The following is a 24257-nucleotide window of genomic DNA, read 5'->3' as shown; positions in this document are numbered from 1 at the left end:
TACCTATCTTCAGTGGGCACGGGAGAGCGGCAGCGATGCAGTCGTCGCTCACGAATCCCCTTTTCTACTATGTGCAGTTTGTCGTGCTGTTCGTGCCATGGCTTCCTTGGTCTCCTGAGCTGTCAGCGACGATGTCGGCACCGCTACTACCTGAGCTGTTGGTTTTGGAACCGGCGATCGACTGTTGTGGCCTACACGACACGGACATGCGCAGAACCACCTTCTTCATTGCTGATCACGAAAGGGCGTCATCATCGACAGCGCTATCCTACCACAGTATAAGAAGCGGACTTCGGCTACCTATCTTCAGTGGGCACGGGAGAGCGGCAGCGATGCAGTCGTCGCTCACGAATCCCCTTTTCTACTATGTGCAGTTTGTCGTGCTGTTCGTGCCATGGCTTTCTTGGTCTCCTGAGCTGTCAGCGACGATGTCGGCACCGCTACTACCTGAGCTGTTGGTTTTGGAACCGGCGATCGACTGTTGTGGCCTACACGACACGGACATGCGCAGAACCACCTTCTTCATTGCTGATCACGAAAGGGCGTCATCATCGACAGCGCTATCCTACCACAGTATAAGAAGCGGACTTCGGCTACCTATCTTCAGTGGGCACGGGAGAGCGGCAGCGATGCAGTCGTCGCTCACGAATCCCCTTTTCTACTATGTGCAGTTTGTCGTGCTGTTCGTGCCATGGCTTCCTTGGTCTCCTGAGCTGTCAGCGACGATGTCGGCACCGCTACTACCTGAGCTGTTGGTTTTGGAACCGGCGATCGACTGTTGTGGCCTACACGACACGGACATGCGCAGAACCACCTTCTTCATTGCTGATCACGAAAGGGCGTCATCATCGACAGCGCTATCCTACCACAGTATAAGAAGCGGACTTCGGCTACCTATCTTCAGTGGGCACGGGAGAGCGGCAGCGATGCAGTCGTCGCTCACGAATCCCCTTTTCTACTATGTGCAGTTTGTCGTGCTGTTCGTGCCATGGCTTCCTTGGTCTCCTGAGCTGTCAGCGACGATGTCGGCACCGCTACTACCTGAGCTGTTGGTTTTGGAACCGGCGATCGACTGTTGTGGCCTACATGACACGGACATGCGCAGAACCACCTTCTTCATTGCTGATCACGAAAGGGCGTCATCATCGACAGCGCTATCCTACCACAGTATAAGAAGCGGACTTCGGCTACCTATCTTCAGTGGGCACGGGAGAGCGGCAGCGATGCAGTCGTCGCTCACGAATCCCCTTTTCTACTATGTGAAGGTTAGTAATAGCTTAACGCTTTATTCCAAGCGTACGAGTAATGCCTGCCTGCTGCTTCTCCCGTGCCCAAGTGCTTTGTTGATAACAATATGCGAATGTGTACTTGTTACGAAACAACTGCTGGTCTGCAGTGATATTGAAATGAATCCCGGACCTACCCATAGTGATGTGCTAGCTGCCATTGCAGCCCTCTCAGAAAAGGTTGACACACGCCACAAGGAATTAATGGATGCCTTCCATGAACTGAAAGATAACCAAGAAGCGCTGGCACACAAAGTTTGCGACGTGACGAATAGGCTGACTGCTCTTGAGGCAATTGTTGAAAATATTGAATGCAGTAGATCAGAAACTGAAATCTCGAGCATTGTATCAGAGGTTGCCCAGAGACAGAACGTTTTAATACAATCCCGTCTGGACGACTTGGAAGACCGTTCCAGACGTGACAACCTTTTGTTTTATGCATCCCTGACAATTCAGCTGAAACATGGGCTCAATCAGAAAGCACTGTGCGTGATTTGCTCTCAAGACAGCTTAACTTGCAATTATCCGATGGCGATATTTCTAGAGCACACAGACTAGGCAGTTTTAACGACAGCAAACCTCGCCCTATCATTGCCAAATTCTCTTCAGCGAAGCTCAAGGACACGATCTTCTCCCAAAGAAGTAAAATTAAAATCTCCGGCATAACTGTCAGTGAAGATTTTTGTAGATCCACCCGTCAATCGCGTAAGACGTTAATTGAATTTAGTAAGTCGAAGGGCCAGTCAGGTTCACTGCGCTATAACAAACTGGTCATCAATAATAAGACGTATGCTTACTGCGCAGTCACTGACTCAGTGCGCGAAATAGAACCTGTTGCTAAGACGCATGCGCGGGGCAATGGGGGCGCAACTTCAAGTACATCATAGCTGAGAAACGTTAAGAAAGACGGAAACGAAGTATCGCTGCTCTTTACAAATACGCGGAGCATTCTTAACAAACGTGTCGCGTTATCATCAGCCATAGATTCATGCACTGCTGATATAATTGTTATAACTGAGACCTGGCTCTCTGCTAAGATAAAGGACTCCGAAATATTCCAATGTGAAAAGAATTACAATATATACCGCTGGGACCATGACGTCCGATCTGGGGGCGGTGTACTTATTGCTGTTAGTGACATGTTCGCATCCTGAGCTGTTGCAGTCGTATCGTCTTTGGAACTTGTTTGTGTAAGTGTATCTATTGCAAATCGTGAATTTATTTTCTGTGCATTGTACCGCCCTCCAGCTGCCTCATCTTCTTTTTGTAACGATCTTTATGATGTCCTTATTAGCCTTGTAATTAGGTTTCCCAATTCACCTTTGTTTATTTTAGGCGACTTCAACTTTCCCACAATACTATGGAACAATGATTCCTCTACCGTAAAAAATGTCTCATCGGAATGTATGCAATTCCTTAATCTTTGTGCTGACTTTAACCTTACTCAACTCGTTCATGAGCCGACTCGTACAACCGCAACCTCTTCTAGTATTCTTGACCTACTATTTACTACAATTCCAGAGTTAGTTTCTGACTTAACTTACCTCCCAGGATTAAGTGACCATTCATTGATTCACTTTACCTTAAAAACACGACACAGGAATGAGAAAAAATATAAAATAATACGGGACTATAACAGAGCTGATACAAGTTCAATAATAGCAGAGTTAGAATTATTTACAGAAGGTTATGTCAGCAACTTCGACAAACATTCCATAGAAGAAAACTGGACCATGTATAAAGAAAAGATTCTGCATCTTGTTGAACGATATATTCCAAAAAAGAAAATCATCTACAATTCCCGGTCACCATGGTTCAACTCTTCGTTAAAGCGCCTATCAAATAAAAAGAAAAGAATGTTCCGTCGCGCAAAGCGAACTAACAATACTGATCATTGGGCAGCACATCAGCGAGTTCATAAAGAATATACTGGTGCGATTCAGTGCGCAAAAGATTCTTTTCTTAACAACACCCTGCCATCGGTACTTCGAACAAACCCTCGCAAATTTTGGAGCATTGTCAGTGGTTCAACAACACGACTCATACAGTTATCTGATAGCGATGACACTATCCTTCCTCTTAGCCAGTCTTGCACAGTCTTAAACAACGCATTTGTTTCCGTCTTCAATACAGCTTCTCCTGCATTATTACCCCGTTTACCTGAACAAAACTTTCCCCCTATGGACCCCATTGTTATAGATTGGGTTGGCGTTACCAAGCTCATTGATAATCTGAAGATATCCTCTTCCGCCGGTGCTGACCTACTCAACTCAAAGATGCTAAAAATAACCACAGTGTACTCAGCAATCATACTCTCAAAACTTTTTGAACAATCGTTACGGTGTTGCACATTACCCAGCGACTGGAAGGTGGGGAAGGTGGTCCCTATCTTCAAATCGGGTAATGCTCATTCAGCAGATAACTATCGTCCGATCTCACTGACTAGCATACCATGCAAAATGATAGAACACATCATACATTCACAGCTAATTGAATTTTTGGAGAACAATTCTTTTTTTAATAATTCCCAACATGGATTTAGGAAAATGCTTTCGTGTGAGACCCAACTACTAACGTTTACTAATGATCTGTTTATAGCTACTGACCTCGGTTTCGATATAGACTGCATTTTTCTCGATTTCGCAAAGGCATTTGACTCGGTACCTCATGACTTACTCCTTTTCAAGCTTAGTAAACTTAATATCGACACTAGCGTATTTAACTGGATTAAAGACTTTCTTTCAAACCGTACTCAATATGTAACTGCTAATAATTATTCTTCTTCTCTTTCTCCTGTTACGTCCGGCGTACCACAGCGGTCTGTACTGGGCCCTTTGTTGTTTCTTGTATACATAAATGATCTTCCTGACAGTATTGTTTTTTCATCAATTAAGCTTTTTGCAGATGACTGCGTAATTTACAACAAAATAACAAATTTATCTGATTCACTAAATATGCAAAAAGATCTCGATCAATTGTCTCTATGGTGTGACAAATGGCTTATGCAATTAAACGTTAATAAATGTAAAGCCATGAGAATAACCCGGCGCCCTCACAGTGCAAACCACAGTTATTTCCTTAAAGGAGCCCCCTTGAATGCCGTTAACTCCTACAAATACCTTGGCATTAATATTACTAACGACCTATCCTGGAACATGCACGTTGATTACGTAACCCGCAATGCTAACCGCACTCTTGGATACTTGCGCCGAAACTTTTCCAAAGCGCCGTCTTCCGTAAAATTAATTCTTTATAAAACTTTAGTCCGTCCAAAACTAGAATATGCATCCAGCATCTGGGACCCCAGTCAATCCATACTAATCGCTTCCCTGGAATCTGTTCAGAATCGCGCAGCCCGGTTTATTCTATCCAATTATTCCCGCTACGCTTCTGTATCCACTATGAAGAACACACTAAACCTGCCTGATCTGTCTTTACGTCGTAAATTTCTTCGTCTCTGCCTCTTTCACAAAATCCATCATCAAAATGTAGTGTTAAAAAGCTGTCTTTTTCTTCAACCGACGCACATCTCATCGCGTGTGGACCACAAGTTCAAGGTGGGTGTGCCATTTTGCCGAACCAACTTATATAATTACTCTTTCATTCCAAAAACCAGTGCAGAATGGAACCACCTTCCTTCATCCATCGCTGCCATTATCGACACTAAATTCAGAAATGCCATTGAAGATTACTTATTTTGTTAACTTGTATTTTCATAAATTGTATTATTGCACACTTGTATATGTATTACCCACTCCTTTCTGTAATGCCCTCGGGCTCTGAAAGTATTTGTAATAAATAAATAAATAAATCATCATCATGCTGTTTTATGTCCACTGCAGGACGAAGGCCTCTCCCCGCCGTCGCCACTTACCCTTGTCCTGCGCCAACCGATTCCAGCTAGTGCCCGCGAATTTCCTAATTTCATCGCTCCCCCTAGCCTTCTGTCGTCCTCGATAGCGTTTTCCTTTTCTTTGTACCCATCCTGCAACCCTAATGGTCGAACGGTTATTTGCTCTCCGATCCAAACCGTTCTCGTTCTGTCTATTAATGTTATGCCTAGCACTCTTCGTTACATCGCTCTTTGCGCAGTCCTCGACTTGTTCTCAAGCTTCTTTCTCAGTCTCCAAGTCTCTGCCCAATATGTCAGCACTGGTAAAATGCACAGATTGTACACCTTCCTTTTCAATGATAATGTTATGCTTACAGTTAGGAGCTGACAATGTCTGCGGTATGCGATCCAACCCACTTTTATTCTTCTGTGAATTGCCTTCTCATGATCAGGGTTCTCTGTGATTGACCTATAGGTAAGTTTACGCCTTCCCAGACGCTAGAGACCGACTGGCGATGGTTTGGTTTGGTTTGGTTTGGTGCCTGTAGTTCTAGCACAACCCACTACGGGAGATTGGCCATGAATCGGGTGGCAGTGGGTTGAAAAAGAATAAATACCTAAATAGGATTTTTTTTTTTACTGGCGATGCTGAACTCTTGTTCCTTTGCCCGGCTATTTATCATTATCTTTGTCTTCTCCATATTAATCTTCAACCCCACACTTACACCCTCTCTGTTAAGCTCCTCAATCATTTGTGGTAATTCGTCTGCATTGTTGCTGAATAGAACAATGTCATCGGCAAACCGAAGGTTGCTGAGATATTTGCCGTCGGTCTTCACTCCTATGCCTTCCCAGTTTAATAGCTTGAATACTTCTTCTAAGCACGCAGTGAATAGCATTGGAGAGGTTGTCTACTTGTCTTATCCCTTTCTTTAAAGGTTTCCTTCTAGAGAATTAAGGTAGCTGTGGAAACTCTGCCGATATTTTTAAGATATTTACGTAAGCTTCATGTACTCCTTGCTTACGTAATGCCTGTATGGCTGCTGGTATCTCGACCTTAATCAAATGCCTTTTGGTCATCTATGAAAGCCATATAGAGACTAATTATACTCTGCGTATTTGTCGATAACCTGATTAATGACATGGATGTGATCCATTGTACAGTATCCCTTCCTGAAGCCCACCGGTTTCCTTGGTTGACTAAAGTCCACTGTTGCCCTTATTCTATTAAAGATTATTGTGGTAAATATTTTATATATTCATATGAAGCCCAAATTCGGTAACATCGTGGTCGCGCAGCGTATGCTGTGCGTGCGACTGAAAGCACGTGAGTGTGGGCCGAGGATGGTGGCTCAATCTCGTGTGCGCAAGGGATGAAGGCGGAGAGGACGCACACAGTCACGCGCAGGGCACTGGAATTTAAAGGGGGGGGGGGGGGCGTTCTACTCCGGTGGCGGCTGAGTATGCCGTGCCCGAGTGTGGTCGTGCGGGCCTTACCTTAAAGCGATATGTGATACGGACAGAGTCTGAGCGCACCGAGGGCCTTTGTTTCTTCGTTCGCGCTGTGTTCTCGGCGCTTCGTTCGCGCTCAAATGAAGGACAGCACGAAGGACTATTCGTTCGCTCCAGCTGCCGCGCTTCTTTACTCCAGCGTTATGATCGCGAATGTCGGTGGTCGTCGAGTCAAACTTGTTGACGTTTGCCATTGCGCGCGCGTTAACATTCTTGTTAATCTTGTTTGTAAGCGAAGGTTTACTAGTTTATACAACCGATAAAGCTACTATCCTTACTTTGCATAGCCGTCCAATATTTTTTTTTTATATCGCAATCGATGCGTCACTTTTCAGGTGAAACTGCAACATTCGAAAGCATTGCCAGAGTGCTCTGAGGTTATAGAAAATATTACTAACACAGTTAAAAAGGAACATACTTTGGTTACATCAGATAATGTATGCCGTATAAATTGAAATTCACTTCTATGATACGTTTTTGTCGCCCGTGATGAAATTAGTTGAACTTGACAACAAAATGTAACGTGCCCTAAGCTCTCAGTATTTCACTCGAAAGGTGTGTTCGAATAGGGGGTCTTCGACTAGCGAAATGTTTTAGCTGAATAAGAATATTTGTGAAAAGCAACCGCCCCCCCCTGTAGCGAATCGACTAGACAAAGTTTTGCAATTCTCAATAAAGTGCTATTTAAAACTGGCGAGGAGTTGGTTTGGGAAAAAAAGATTGTTTACAAAAAACAACAGAAATCTCTTCTAGCATGTACTACTGGGTGTCAATTCAACCGATAACAGCTTCACATGAGAACAGATTCCCTGATAATTACAAGAAAGAAAAGGCAAGGGGGGTGATTTTCATCAAAAAATGGCATTAATGAAAGTTTAGAAGAGCGCACGCAGACGTTGCAAAACTAGCAGTATAAATAATGACAACTAAATCCATCCAGAAAAAAATTTTGGGCAAGCAGAAAGAGAAAAGTTATTATTCAAATATTATAAATAAGTCAGCAAAGGTGATCTGCTCCGCACATTTTATCAGAAAGCGTGCAACCACCGCAGCTCTCCTGCACGGCACTTGAAACCATCACCACTTCTGTGATCCTTTCTCACACAAGGTTCCAAGTTATATACGTGTGCAAAATTTTGCATGTCGTCACACCGACGCTAAGTGCGTTCTTATCAGCAGTACCGAAAGAATTATTGTGGCTCGCGGGAAGACAGGACGAGTCCTAAATCGATACTTGAATTATTAAAATTATCCTTCTATACCCATGTTTTCCAACAACATAAATACACATAATTGAAGGTATTGAGAAAGAAAAATAACGAAAAATTAAAATACAAGAAAGAAAAACAAATCGCTGCTTATGGCGCATCTACAGGTTGCCACTTGCGAGATGCAGTGAGTCTGTCCAGCTCGTCAACAGTAAAGCAATGACGTCAAAGGTGATTATGTTTGTAAACTGATAATACAAGTGTCACTATTCACGTAATGTGACCGTATGGCGCGTAGTTGTGTGGATCACTGTCTACACACCCATCGAGCATGCTCAGCCATACTTTGGTGTTGGTTCCAATCGTTAACGACACTTCGCGATGAGTCGTCAATGTATCGCGTTTCATAGAAATCGAATGTTTCATAGCGTCACGAGAAAAAGCAAGAAACCATGCACACTGTCAAAGCGGCATAAGGTGGGCGACTCTGAAAAGCAATGTACACACCATAGCCAAAGTGATCACATCATAACGTTAAAAATCAGTGCGTTCATAGTGGGAGAAAAAACTAAGTAAACACAAACATTCACGTCGACTGGATGACTGCAATTGGGAGAAATAATTCAAAGCAAAGGAGCAACGACATGGCCAACCGCAGTCGCCGACCACATCGATAAACAGAGGGCATCTTGCGCCATTGTAAAACTGTCACTGCTCGTGAAGACTGCGCGGAAATAGTCATCTCTTGTTGACCCAGACGTCACTTTCTTTACCGCGTGCTGATTGACGTACATACTCAACTTAGTTCATGTCATCTTCTCTATCCGGGAGACAGCTTTCCGTATTTCTTCTGCATTGCATCCTGCACGGCCGAAATCAACTCGAACTTCCCGAAGTGAACACTCGTGCCACCGACGGTGAAGCTCCTCGCCACGGCGTCTTCTCCCAAATCGTCAAAGACAACGCATTTGTCATCTCCGTAAGCCTTGAGCATCTCCGTCATCTGTAATTAAGTATGCATCGTTATGCCAATTCACAAATCTGGTCCACCAGTTTCACTACAGGATGGCTGGTACAAATACTGGCGGTTGTTTAGCAGGGCAGACATGGCAAGAAGTGAATGTGGCTATTACTTATATTGTTTACGACAACACATGGTGAAGCCATTGACGTGAGCCGAAAGATATGCTAATAGACAGAAGCTTGTACAATAGGAATGGGGCTGACAAGCCTTGCAGAACAATTTCTCAGCTGATTACAATTGATCGTCAACGTAAAGTGAAGTTACACTCATTCGCAAAGTACACGTTCAGCGAAAATGCTCAATCAGGCTCACATTCAACAGAATCATGGACAGTATGACTCAGTAGGACTCAAAATTCTGCAGCGTTAGACCTGGTCTGGCACCACACGAAATTAAGAGCACCAGAATGAAGAGCTCAATGACCGGGGATACTAAGCCAGATAACAGCAGGCCCCTTAGTCGGCAGACTTAGCAAACTCTTAAATTAGGGGTTGGCAAGCTCCTTCAAATTCAGGGGTTTACGGATTCATGCTCCTTCAAACTCTGTCTCGCACCTGCGCCGGTAAATGTAATACATAGTGAACAGATCTCGAAGTAGCCAAAATTTACTCTGACTTATTCAGAAAGCACATCATATGGTAATGGATCAAACAGGCTCACACTAACCAGAGTCATAGACAGTTGGCTCACTCTCAAACTCACCAAAATCAGTATCGGCCTGGTTTCCCTATTATCTAAATCCCCTAATGTCCAACTTCGCCAAACGCATTTATACTCGCTTAGATCACTCAGGCAAGTTCACGCGGCCTAGCTGAATGCCATGCTCACGCTGACATTCATTCCAATGCAATCACACATCGCAAACTCAGACTCCGATACTCAGACTCCCGGAATATTGGGCTCTACCCTGCTCGTTCATGGGAACGATCATACTGACTCGATTTCGCGTTCACCCAAGCTCGCACTTATTCTCGTCGATTCAAAAACCGTATGAATCGCAAATAATTCCTACTTACGGACTTCTACCCAAACGTAAAACTGTTTCAACTCTACTCTATTCACTCCGAATGACTCCCACACCTAGGTGGACATACTTTAACTGAGATTCATACTCCCACATACTCGGACTCATTGGAACCAGGCTCATACTTAATTCGTCTCCCTGTGTCTTTCTGCGACTTGGAGCTACTCAAATTCTGACGTATACTTCGACTGGTTCTAAATCAGGCTCGCACGTTTGCGAACTAACCTGAAACCAATTCTATCAGATATACTTAATCGAACTCAGATTTACTCAGATTAATGGGTAGCTACGGGACATCCGCAAGCGCATTGCTGCTTCCGCTAACAACGTACAACCTCAATTAGGACACCCTGCTTAGCACTACAATTAGAAGAGGGAGATGCTCATTCATGGGCCGCGATTGAGAATATGGTTGATTAATCAACAGTTTAGTCGATGAAGCTGCCATTTTTGAACTCGAGACACCATCACCATCTACCGTCTTCTGGCCGCCCCTTCGCAATTGTTGACGACGTTCTACTGAACGTAAAAAAGCGGTTTTCCGCATTCTGGTTGAATTGTTTTATTTTTCAGTCACACAATAGCTTTGTTCGAAAAGCAGAACCGGCGCGTTCATCATCATCATCAGCCTAGTTACGCCCACTGCAGGGCAAAGGCCTCTCCCATACTTCTCCAACTACCCCGGTCATGTACTAATTGTGGCCATGTTGTCCCTGCAAACGTCTTAATGTCATCTGCCCACCTAACTTTCTGCCGCCCCCTGCTACGCTTCCCTTCCCTTGGAATCCAATCCGTAGCTCTTAGTGACCATCGGTTATCTTCCCTCCTCATTACATGTCCGGCCCATGCCCATTTCTTTTTCTTGATTTCAACTAAGATGTCGTTTATCCGCGTTTGTTGCCTCACCCAATCTGCTCTTTTCTTATCCCTTAACGTTACACCCATCATTCTTCTTTCCATAGCTCGTTGCGTCGTCCTCAATTTCAGCAGAACTCTTTTCGTAAGCCTCCAGGTTTCTGCCCCATATGTGAGTACTGGTAACACACAGCTGTTGTACACTTTCCTTTTGAGGGATAGTGGCAGCCTACTGTTCATGATTTGAGAATGCCTGCCAAACGCACCCCAACCCATTCTTATTCTTCTGGTTATTTCAGTCTCATGATCCGGATCCGTGGTCACTACCTGCCCTAAGTAGATGTATTCCCTTACCACTTCCAGTGTTTCGCTACCTATCGTAAACTGCTGTTCTCTTCCGAGACTGTTAAACAGTACTTTAGTTTTCTGCAGATTAATTTTCAGACCCACCCTTCTGCTTTGCCTCTCCAGGTCAGTGAGCATGCATTGCAATTGGTCTCCTGAGTTACTAAGCAAGGCAATATCATCAGCGAATCGCAAGTTGCTAAGGTATTCTCCATCAACTTTTATCCCCAATTCTTCCCACTCCAGGCCTCTGAATACCTCCTGTAAACATGCTGTGAATAACATTGGAGATATCGTATCTCCCTGTCTGACGCCTTTCTTTATAGGGATTTTGTTGCTTTTTTTGTGGAGGACTACGGTGGCTGTGGAGCCGCTATAGATATCTTCCAGTATTTTTACATATGGCTCATCTACACCCTGATTCCGTAATGCCTCCATGACTGCTGAGGTTTCGACTGAATCAAACGCTTTCTCGTAATCAATGAAAGCTATATATAAGGGTTGGTTATATTCTGCACATTTCTCTATCACTTGATTGATAGTGTGAATATGGTCTATTGTTGAGTATCCTTTACGGAATCCTGCCTGGTCCTTTGGTTGACAGAAGTCTAAGGTGTTCCTGATTCTATTTGCGATTACCTTAGTAAATACTTTGTAGGCAACGGACAGTAAGCTGATCGGTCTATAATTTTTCAAGTCTTTGGCGTCCCCTTTCTTATGGATTAGGATTATGTTAGCGTTCTTCCAAGATTCCGGTACGCTCGAGGTTATGAGGCATTGCGTATACAGGGTGGCCAGTTTCTCTAGAACAATCTTACCACCATCCTTCAACAAATCTGCTGTTACCTGATCCTCCCCTGGTGCCTTCCCCCTTTGCATAGCTCCTAAGGCTTTCTTTACTTCTTCTGGCGTTACCTGGGGGATTTCGAATTCCTCTAGGCTATTCTCTCTTCCACTATCGTCGTGGGTGCCACTGGTACTGTATAAATCTCTATAGAACTCCTCAGCCACTTGAACTATCTCATCCATATTAGTAACGATATTGCCGGCTTTGTCTCTTAACGCACACATCTGATTCTTGCCTATTCCTAGTTTCTTCACTGTTTTTAGGCTTCCTCCGTTCCTGAGAGCCTGTTCAATTCTATCCATATTATTGTTCCTGATGTCCGCTGTCTTACGCTTGTTGATTAACTTAGAAAGTTCTGCCAGTTCTATTCTAGCTGTAGGATTAGAGGCTTTCATACATTGGCGTTTCTTGATCAGATCTTTCGTCTCCTGCGATAGCTTACTGGTTTCCTGTCTAACGGCGTTACCACCGACTTCTATTGCGCACTCCTTAATGATGCCCATGAGATTGTCGTTCATTGCTTCAACACTAAGGTCCTCTTCCTGAGTTAAAACCGAATACCTGTTCTGTAGTTTGATCCGGAATTCCTCTAGTTTCCCTCTTACCACTAACTCATTGATTGGCTTCTTGTGTACCAGTTTCTTTCGTTCCCTCCTCAAGTCTAGGCTAATTCGAGTTCTTACCATCCTGTGGTCACTGCAGCGTACCTTGCCGAGCACGTCTACATCTTGAATGATGCCAGGGTTCGCGCAGAGTATGAAGTCGATTTCATTTCTAGTCTCACCATTCGGGCTCCTCCACGTCCACTTTCGGCTAACCCGCTTACGGAAAAAGGTATTCATTATCCGCATATTATTCTGTTCTGCAAACTCTACTAATAATTCTCCTCTGCTATTCCTAGAGCCTATGCCATATTCCCCCACTGACTTGTCTCCAGCCTGCTTCTTGCCTACCCTGGCATTGAAGTCGCCCATCAGTATAGTGTATTTTGTTTTGACTTTACCCATCGCCGATTCTACGTCTTCATAAAAGCTTTCGACTTCCTGGTCATCATGACTAGATGTAGGAGCGTAGACCTGTACAACCTTAATTTTGTACCTCTTATTAAGTTTCACAACAAGACATGCCACCCTCTCGTTAATGCTATAGAATTCCTGTATGTTACCAGCTATTTCCTTATTAATCAGGAATCCGACTCCTAGTTCTCGTCTCTCCGCTAAGCCCCGGTAACACAGTACATGCCCGCTTTTTAGCACTGTATATGCTTCTTTTGTCCTCCTAACCTCACTGAGCCCTATTATATCCCATTTACTACCCTCTAATTCCTCCAATAACACTGCTAGACTCGCCTCACTAGATAGCGTTCTAACGTTAAACGTTGCCAGGTTCAGATTCCAATGGCGGCCTGTCCGGAGTCAGGTATTCTTAGCACCCTCTGCAGCGTCACAGATCTGACCGCCGCCGTGGTCAGTTGCTTCGCGGCTGCTGGGGACTGAGGGCCGGGGTTCGATTGTTGTATTCATATAGGAGGTTGTGGCCAAGTATTGCACCAGGGTGGCCAATCCTGCTCTGGTGAGAGAGTGCGTTACCGGTTCTGGTCACCGGGATCAGGCCGCACTCCAGGCCCGTTTGTGCAATTTTCTCAACACACGGTTTTTTTTTTTGTATTTTCCGGTGGAGAATAGCGCGGCACCGGGATTTGAATCACGGTCCTCTTGCACTGGAGACGGATACTCTACCGTCCCCGTAGGAGCTAAATTAATAATTAATTTATGGGGTTTTACGTGACAAAACCACTTTCTGATTATGCACGCCGTAGTGGAGGACTCCGAAAATTTCGACCACCTGGGGTTCTTTAACGTGCACCTAATTCTAAGTACACGGGTGTTTTCGCATTTCGCCCCCATCGAAATGCGGCCGCCGTGGTCGGGGTCAGATCCCGCGACCTCGTGCTCAGCAGTCTAACACCATAACCACTGAGCAACCACGGCGGGTCCCGCAGGAGTTGTACGCCTCATTTAACCTACAGTGGTGCCCTATTTGTCAGTCAAGGTGGAACAATCTGAGCTCGGTTATACCGCATGGATGGCACTCGGCTAGAGAACCTGGTATTTATGACCTGCACATGTGAGTGTGAGGCCATACATATTTGAAGATATATATCTTTCTTTTTTTTTTAGGAGGGTTCCCGTACAGTGATAAAATAAAGGAAAAGACATTAAAAGAAAGAAAAAAAAAGAAAGAAAAAGGGGCGAAAAAAAAAGGAACATAACAGGTGATTTGAACTCGTGACCCTTCGATGTTGCCCGGAAAGATAGCTCAGTCGGTTGGTTCGTCAGGCCCCAGGCTACTTTCAAGCGCCACAGCTCCTGCTCCGAGCCTCACACTTACGTGGAAAGAGACTCATGTTGTCCGCGATAGTCGTAAGACTTTTAGTAAGACTTGAAGGCGTAAGAAAAAAAAATAGAAAGCGGTTTCTCAAGAACTTTTGGAAACACTAGCTGGAAAAGTTTCTAGCATTTCCTAGCGCAAAGAATTAAAAAGAAACAGGAAATGTGAATGAACGCAAAGGCATGCTCCCAAAACGTATAAAAATATGTTGACATTCTCTAATCTAGTGGCATCTATGTCATCAGGTAGCATGCGAGGGTTTATTGGGCTTGTGCCATGTGCCATGTGCCGGCTCTCCTAAGATCACGTGTTAGGTGACGATATTGGGCATTTAAAGAATGTTCCACATCAGCCTACCTTTGCCATGAGTGGCAGTGGCCAGCACTCCTATGGCTATATCTAGAAAACGTAAACACCCAAGTTATCGGACGAATTCATAGCCGTAGGCGTAGCACAATTGGTAGTGCAACAGACGCTTAATACGATGGTTGTGGGTTTGACTCCCAGCGGCGTCAAGTTACCGTTTCTTCCACTTTTGTTTCCATTTTCTTCGTAATTTGCTACATTGGAATTTAAACCATAGTTACTTTCCTCGATTCTTTCCTTTGCTTTGTTGTCCTTTGGCTTTATGCGGTCATGATTAATAAAATCAAGCCCCTCGGTTCCCTTTCTTCTCTATAATAGGATCGTGAACTTCTTCCACAACATAGCCACAAAATTGTTACAGGGGAAATGAGGCGTTCCCAGTTTTTCCTCATGAACGCATGCACAGCCCTCTAACAATTTGCGTACGTATCAACCCTGACTAGCTTTCTCGTAAAAAAATAAAATTCGCTTCAGCAGGTGCGATATGTTCATTAGTAATCATAGGAGTGCAGCGACACGCATGCAAAAAGAAAAATTGATGGCCACTTCAGTATCCTTAGGTGATTTGAATGCTGTCGCATTCAAGTGCGAAAGGTAGATTGAATGCTTCCGCATTCAAATCTACCTTAATGCACTTTAATCCCCCTTTATCCACTTTATTCGCCTTCTTTCACTTTACTTTAGATCACCTGAATCTAACTTGTTCGAACCTTAGTTCACTTTAAATCACTGTAATTCACACTAAGTCGCCTTACTTCTCTTTAATTGGCATTAGTAACCCATAATTACTACTAATTACCTTGTTATACCATTTACCATCTTCTCTATTAATACTGAGGTCGTGCAAGACGCTGGTGACGTCACCTGATCGCGGCTGGAATGATGCAGGCACTAGGAACACCTTTAGTCCACCGGACTCGTGGAGCCGCCTTGGCATTGGGAAAGCGTGCACGTCTCGTAACTTGGCGGCCTTGGTTCGATTTACACCCAGTTTAAAATTCACCAAACTTTCTTTCCAAAACAACTTCTTTTGTATGCAGGAAGTACCCGGATAAATGTTACCTTGATTCCAGCATTTTTGACCAGTTTTTACTTTTTGCGCCATCGGCCATTTCTGGGAACATCGCTTCATGACACCGGATTGTCAGCCTCAGGTGACACAAAATGCTTTCGCAAATATAAATGGAAGTGCAGTCTATAGCTCATAACTTATGCTATTTAGTGCTGATCACGCATGCATACAGGTTTAGTAGCTAAAACTTGAAAAATACCCCTGAATCTGTGAGAGACCTCTTTATTCATATTGCACATGGGGAGTAATCAAGAACTGCGCTACCTAAAGGCACTGTCCATGCCATACGAGAACTTGCTTCCCCTTCGACGCGAATATTACACAATGTCTGCATGCCAGAATATACAGGTGACGGCTGGCGGTGATAATCCAAACAATCAACTTAAATCAATCCACCCAGTCATCCATCCTGTGAGCTAACCAGACAGCGAGCTAACCATGCATGCAAGAGAGCGCCTCCTCAACCGCGCGCGCGTGTGTGCGTGTGCGTGTGCGTGTGCGTGTGCGTGTGCGTGTGCGTGTGCGTGTGCGTGTGTGTGTGTACAGAGCAGCTCTGTATGTGGGGGAAACTGCTCTCAAGAAAAGCGATACTGCGCACTGGTACACACTAGGCAGAACAACGAGATGGTGCCACCACCAACCACGGCATCTGAAAACGCGGCAAACCCCTCGCCTGGCTTCACACAGTAGTCGGTTGCTCGACAATACGAACACTAAGCAGATGAAATCCTGCCTCTGACAACCACGTAAATAAGCGAAAGGACCAAAGAAGGCTGTACGCTTTAAAGGAACTGACGCGTAATCGGTCATCGCTTTGTTGGTAAACAAACACGCACCGACTGGAAGCATTCATTGTCGGTCATCAGGACAAAATGTAAATTTTAGGTCTTTGCAAATTATCAACAGGCGAGCTTTACGCCGAATGTGTTGAGCCCATAGCGAACAACCATGATTCACAGAGAAAGCGAAATTGGCGCCTTTCTGTGCTTATTGCGAAAGTCGCCTGCATTCGGAATGGGGAGGCCCAAAGGCGCACAACTACCGCGCGGCCACGCCCGTCGACATGGCCGAGCCGATGTTGGGCTACTGTAAGGCGTCTATAATGGTAACATTTTTTGACACTCTGCGCCATGTGGCATCTCATTTCAAAGCTGAAGTACCTTGTATGACAGCGTCGATCCCGTGTCGTACGCAAAGAAGGTCAACAAATTGTCATTGCGAACGAAACGCCAAAAGTGCGTGTGCGTTTTGTTGTCGAAGTAATAGGAGGTCCCTCCTTTTTCCTCTACCGGGTACTTGTTGCTGCTGGTCTTGTTCGTGAACTGCAAGCAGGGTTGCCAAGCAGACAAGGAAAAAGGAGCATTCGGTTATCTTGCAGACATAGCACAGACAATTGCGTGGATTTTGGGATCCAAGCTGATAGGCAGCCCCTCGGTTAGGTAGGTCACTGCAAGTACTTTCGAATGTTTGCGTAATAATCTGGAATATACGTTTAACACACTAACAAACCGGTCGAGGTATGTCATTGACAGACTAGCCGAATGAAGCACTGATATTCTAATCGAAGCGACCAACAGACCGACTGACGCAGAGGCTAGCGTATACAGAGCGATGCAGTGTTGCCATTTATATTGTCCTTGCTCAGCAGCGAAACGCCAGTGCCAGGATGCTACCACGGCTGTTTCAGATATCAAACATAACGGCGAGATAAACATGATCATATTCTACTATACTGAGCCGTTCAAACGTAATCCATATGGTTTCTTACCTAAAAAAGTATAAAACAGTGCCCTTTTATATATCTGGGTATTATGATTACCTGATTCCTTAGGTAACCACAAACAGTTCGTTGAGGTGAAAGCGAAACAACTACGCCGCCTACCAGTGAAATCAGGAGGATACCAAGAAAGTTCAGTTGAACCGTTATGTTTCTTCTGCGTTAATAATTTAAATTAGGTTGATCCTAACATTTACGACTTCGCGTGAGACTACAGATAACTGTGCTAAGTTTGGCACTATTTTCAATCACAGCGACTATATTGATTTAAACAATGTAAATTCGATTGTAAAGGGTTTATTATTGGGGTATACTACTAAATACCAAAAGAAACTGTTCTGCAAGAAAGAACCACTTACTAATACTGAGAACAATAGGGCCATAACTTGTACAGGGAGTTATAAGTTATACATGAGACTGAGTATTATGACTAACGTTTCTTGAGACTTGCACATTGATAATATTTGCGCTGAAGCCTGCAGTAAACGTTGTCTTCTTCGTTAATATGCAGTTTTAGCTTAACGTTACGGTAAATGCGGGGTTAAGGCAAATAGCGCTACCATTCCGCAAGCGAAATTTGCCGACAGCGAGTTTTGGTATAGCGTGATAGCGCAGATTACTTGCAGGACGCTTTTATATTACACTTTGGATTTATCATGCAAAGTGCACTAAGCGATTATATCTAATCGTTAGGCTTTGCGTGTGCGCCCGAAAAGAGGGCGAAGCAGCGCAATGAAAGCCGGGAGCCCGTGGTACAGTGTACTTTCCGCGTCTGCCGATCCGCGGCGACATCAGTACAATCAGTACAAGCTGTCGACAATGGCCTCCGAGGTTTAACAATCTCAGAGGCAATATGTCAACGTGCCTATCTCCAAACTTCGTCGATAAATGGCGATATCACACCGAATGTTTCCCTCGTAACGCCCCGACGCGCACGAAAGGAGAAACGATCTCGAAAATTCCGCGTGGTTCTCCACAGTAGTCGGTCGTTGAAGAGGTCTGATACTAACCGAAAACTGTTTACACAGTTTTGGCATCGAACGAAGGGAATTCTACAAAATCATTGCCCAATTTAGTTCGAATGGGGTGGTCGGGATACCTAAACTACGTTAAACCACGCAGAGACTGTAACGTTCAATATGTGTCATCTAGCGTTATGCGCATGCTCATTTCGATCCTGCTATTTCGCTAAGCCCACTATCAGACTAAACGCGGTCAGCTAAAGCTGTCTAATAACTGCTGCAATAAGCCGCTGCGCTTGTTTTTTTTTTTGTGTGTGTTCTTGTTTTTTTTCTTTTTTTTCTTTTTGCTGAAGAACTTCCCACCCCAGCTTTGCATAAATAGCGTTCCAGAAGTGCTTCCAAAACGCAGAAATCCATGTTGGCTAGAGTTTTTCGGGGCGTTCATAAACAGCAACCTAAGTATATATTCTCATTTCTAACTGCCAACTTCTGGACACCCTCAATATTAGCCTGCCCATGCTACGACTCCAAACTTCATGCGTAGAAAACATGAAATTCTTTCTTCTTTTTCTAGATCTGCTAGTGATATAACTTTATTTCCGCTTGCACCAAAGGTTATTAGAGTGGCATTCCTTTATATAAATGTTTTGATTTCATTGTTTGCACCATGCTCCGACCCAGAGAATATTCGAATGTTTTCCTATGTAGGAAAATACATGTATGTGTAGGCATCAAGGCTGGGCTCGCTTATTCTCATTATTATGGTGTATTCGGTTAACCGCTCTGGTCCTCTGGCTCATAATCCGCAGACCCGCGCGCAGGGCTCAACCTGAGCGGGAGACAGAGTATACACCAACCGAATGCACAAGCGATCTCTGAGCAGCGCGACGGTGGCGCCACTGCTCAGGAAACGCGGGAACCCGCCGTGTAAAATTCGTGCGCGTCGTTGACAAATGGCGTCGATGGATGTGCTAGCTTCAAGCACGTCGGTTGCGGGCTGCTGTAAAAGTATCACTGATGATTCTTCCGCCCTTAGTAGCCGCCCTCGTTTGGACATGGTGCAATTATGCCTTGGTGGGTGCAAATTGTCCGCGCTGACACACGCAAACGCCACGAACACAATCCAACAAACCCTCACGACACTCCAAAACTCCCGTCGGCGAAAATGTGCGCTGGCGCTGTCACCTGTCGGCAACCATGGAAAACCATGGTGGTTAGTGTCACGTGACACTCCTCTTGGCCAGATCGCGCCAACGCTCTCACTTCGAGGTCAGAGCGGTTGGAGCGGGAGGCTGACGCTCCGAAAGGACAATCCGAACGTAGTCTGAGCGCTCGACTTCTACCACCCGAACGCGTGGACACTATTCAGAGCCCTCTAGAGAGATCGAAAACGACCATCCGCATACACCATCAGAGTGCAGGCAGAGTTGTATGAGGAGGTACCACTAGTCAGAAAATTTCAATGATGATGCTGAAATTGCTCCTTACGTGGGTGTTTAAATGCACTATATATATTCTTTTCAGTTAGTATAGGTTCACTACATGTTATTGATTAAACTTATAGCTTGGTTGTTCGTGGCACAAATCTTCTTTCTTTTTCTTTTAGGGCTTAGCCATTTCTGCATCTACAGAGCCTTGTTCCAGCTTAAAAAAATCGTTAGAATTTATTGTTTAGCGTTTGGGGCGAATTTGGGCAAGCAGCACGTACAGTCGAACCTCAATATAACGATGTTGTACTGGCAGTTAAAAACTTGGTTCGTTAATTCGCGAATTTCGTTAATTCGAGGTTACAAAGTTTCAGCATTAGAACAACTATACAGTTTTCCACAGCACTCCGGATGGATATCTTGTTAGTAGGCACTTATAAACAAATCGCAATAAAGTCGGGCCATAATATAGCCGTTATAAGCGCCAGCGCGAGCGGTGTAGTTCGTACGTAACGATCGTACGTGGCTGACGGCGTCCGAGATATGCGTGTGTTGCGCCACGCGGCGCTATAAGTCTTGGAGGCCATAGGTGACCGCGCTTCGTGCCGCTGCCGGCGCCCGAAAATAAAAGAACAAAAGTGTAAAAGATACGGATGTCGATCCTGAGCGAAAAAAAAGAAAGTCAGTTTCGCCAGAACTTTGAAGCTTTCATGGCGATAGCAAAGAGCAAGGTTCGAAGCAAGGCTCGTAGTTTTATGGGTACCACGTGCGCTCAGGCAAACATTAGCTGATCTCACTCAATGACCATGAACTCGCATCACAATGCGACCGAGGGCTTCGTACCTTGTCTCGGCAACGAGATTACTCAACCGCCAACACTAGGACGCGCGGGAAAACAAAAGGCGCGCTAAGGCGCCATATATTTCAACTTGCTGCGGGGAGATTACCTCCAAGACTGATAAGGCGCGTGGACCGCGCATGGATGCTCGCGAGGAGAAGGCAGATTATCGCGCGTTCCTGCTCCTCCTGCCCCCCCCCCCTCCCTTCCTCAGCACGTGCTTGATCACATTACAGCGCGTTCACACGCTTGCCGTTCTTTTTTTTTTTTTTTTGCGCAGAAGGAATCGTGAGCTCTTGTGTTTCTCCGAGTTTTATGTCTACGAGACAAATGGCGCAGCGGTGCATGTTTCCTGTCTACGGCGTCACGGCGCGCACGCTTTGACAGTGGTTGTGCCGCTCTAGCTTTTCATGCAGAGGGACGCTTGAAACTTTCGCCTCGGCCGACGTAGTCTTTAAATATAGGTTTCCTTACCATAACAGGCTCCAAGTACATGGTTCAAATGGCCGAAAAATTCGTTAAATCAAAACTGTGTCGCGAAGTTACTTCGTTAAATCGGGGAAAAAATTTATGCACTGTTTTCAATGAAAGTGTATTCGTGCGTGTTTTATGAACGCTGCGGCGAGGCTCACCCTTAGCCGGCTGAATCGTTGCACGTCCTGCATGCGGCGGATAGGTTGGACAAAATCGATGTTATCTACGGTGTTACTCGCGTAGTTGATGGCCGAGGTGACGGAGAAGCAGAGCTTCTGGCGCTGAAGCACCTGCTTCCAGTGCGGGAAGTCCTTCAGAATGTCCAGCTTAAAGAGAGAAGGTAGCAGGAGGCGAGGTCATCGACTTCGACTCCAGCAAGGGCGATGGTGTTGCAAGGAAGTTCAGAACATTTCATCCATTTGCAGTGCTTCCGAAACTCTTATAACTTTGTCAGACACTACTAAAGTATCCGTTGATGGGGATAATTATGATAATGAATTCTATTGGCATCATCTTTGAGAAAGTGCGATGAAATATAGTCATACACCGCGCTGAAGCTAATAAAATGTTACTACATCCATCGCAGTCTAACGCTTTGTCAATCTTCACTTGATGTTGTCTTTCTTCAGTAAAACATGCAAATACAGTGTGACCGTAAAGTCATGGTGAACATTTGACAGATCACAGGAAAGCAAGAAAATAGGATAGAAATGTGAAATTTTCACCAAATAAAAGGAAAACGCTTCATGTTCCCGCAGTATTATGTGCAAGGGTGTGCGCACCAAGTTGATGACACAGCACCAATAATTCCGCTGCACAGGTGATGACGCAGCACCACGAACATGTAGGGTTATGTGAAGCAACATGTGTAGAGCGAACGTATGATGGAAATTATACATTTAAAACAGAGAATCACAAACGTGATTAACTCTATTACACCAGACGTCCTGAACGAGGTGTAGGAAGGACTTGAATATCGTTGAGATGTGTGTAGAGAAACAAATGGAAGCAACATCCCACTGTACTGAAAAGGTATGAAACGAGGAAAGCTTTCCTTTTATTTGAGGAAGATTTCACATTTCTATCCTGTTTCGTAGAACTCATGTGACCGGTAAAAAGTGCACCATGACTTTACAGACACACCGTATAAAAGGGGTTGAAAATTGAGCTTTATGGTCTTCTTAAGATTAGGCAATGGGAGGCACGCGAAGACACTTGTGCAAATAAGTTATGTGGCCAGGGGCACAGAAAGTGAGATTATATCTATCGCTGTCAGCAGCCAAATTATCGAAAATTGAATAATTAACTCTTTGTGGACTGCAGTAGGTGGGCATGTGTTGAAAAGTTAGAGCCAGTCGTGTTTGTACAACCCATCGGTTGGAAGATATATTCTAGCGTGTCTGTGCTCCGAGATATCGGACTGCAAATTTCAATTGTAGTTCATGTAGTAATCATTGTAATCATTGGTCATTGTAGTAATCATACGAAAGACATTTGGAAGTTAGAATAGAATATCTCGGAGCACAGACACGCTAGAAGAATTCTTCCAACTGATAACATCTGTAGAAAGACGACTGCCTCTAAGTTTTTAATACATACCCACCTACTGCAGTCAACAAAAGTCAATTATTCAATTTTATTTAATTGATCTGCGGACAGCGATAATTATCAGCTCACTTTGTGTCCCCCTGGCCACGTAACTTATTTGCGCAGGTGGTCTTCATTTGCCTCCCAGTGCCTAATTTTAGGAAAGTCATAAAACATCGTTTTGAGAACCGGGTATATTGTATAGGTAATTATACCTGCAACGACCCCAGCTATATCAGTATCTTTCCTCTTCTTTTCCACCAATACTCTGTAGGTCTCTTGCTTATCTCGACTGCTGACCAGTTAATTCTTCATTCGACCTTGAAACGAACAGCTTCTCTTGGTGGTTATTTTCTATGGTTCTTTCTGGGCGGTAATCTTGGGGTTTCCTTACAATGCGCTAAGCCGTCTTGGCCCTTTTCCTGCCTGATCCTATTGCAAATATATCCTCCGCTAATATTTTTTTTTGTCTTAAGAGAGTTAATTTTCAAAGTGTCTGTCGATATGCATTGGTGTTCCAGTTATTTCTGTGCTTCAATGCATAAAACAGCGGCTTCTTGAAGTAACTGGAACGCCAATCCATTTCATCGGACACATTGAAAATTACTATCTCGGAACTGGTGCTGTACAGGCAATTCGTTCCAAGTGGATACGCCGTGCGAACTCCGCGGCTATAATTCGTAGATTGAAATATTTGGCATAAGGTAAATATTGAAAAACTAAATTAGCGTAATGAGATTCATTATTCGATTCAACATTTTGATTTCTTGTAGATGGAGAAGAGCCGCTTCATCGCGTAACATATATCCAGCGTCATAATTGTGCTATCTGCCATGGGCAATTTTTTAAAAAAATATTGGTGCAGCTAAAGAACCAACACACCATAGTAGGGGTGGGCGAAATGAGCTTTGGGGATGGGTCAACTTGAAATTTGGGAGTCCTTAAAATTAAGTGTTGAGAGGTGGGCCAGATAGAAATTTGGGGGTAAGCCAAATTGCAATTTGGGGGTGGGCCAACTGAAGCCTGAGAGTATGCTTACGCATATTTAAAAAAACTCCAGCGGAGTTTCTGCAGCCTTTTTTTTTTCTCAACGAAGATCGGTTGGTCAAGAATTCGAACCCCTGATCGCATCATGCTTGGAAAGTAGCAATCAATTACAGCAGGATCCGCGTGGGCGCTGTATTAAGAAACGAGGAAGCAAAGAAGAATGCCGCTAAGCCACTATCCGATAAGTATCCACAATTTATACGGCCGCTCAAGCTCGACGCGTCGGGCCGCAGGCAGGCAGGCAAAGAACTATACATTAAAAAGGTTATTGCTTTCGTTTACAACCGTTAAAAAATTCCACGTGTTCAATACTATCACGCAGAATATTATTTTAGATTGTACAACATTATGAAAATACAATATATGTACGAATTTCGTGTTTT

General features: G+C 44.5%; 1 protein-coding gene across 1 annotated transcript in view; it reads right to left on the bottom strand.

Annotated features, from left to right (window-relative positions):
• Nucleotides 1-8190: 8190 nt before the first annotated feature.
• Nucleotides 8191-24257, bottom strand: part of LOC129381614 (uncharacterized) — a 30214-nt gene continuing 14147 nt past the window's right edge. The window contains exons 6-8 of the mRNA XM_055064624.1: nt 21399-21566; nt 16923-17084; nt 8191-8841 (exon numbers count right to left, since the gene is read on the bottom strand). Coding sequence (XP_054920599.1) covers nt 8659-8841; nt 16923-17084; nt 21399-21566 — 513 coding nt within the window. The 3' untranslated portion in view covers nt 8191-8658. The remainder of the gene's footprint in view (nt 8842-16922; nt 17085-21398; nt 21567-24257) is intronic.

This window comes from Dermacentor andersoni, chromosome 11 (assembly GCF_023375885.2).
Source record: "Dermacentor andersoni chromosome 11, qqDerAnde1_hic_scaffold, whole genome shotgun sequence".
NCBI classification, from domain to species: Eukaryota; Metazoa; Arthropoda; class Arachnida; order Ixodida; family Ixodidae; genus Dermacentor; species Dermacentor andersoni.
The sequence above is the reverse complement of the archived record's forward strand: the minus strand, read 5'-3'. Positions and strand labels throughout refer to the sequence as shown.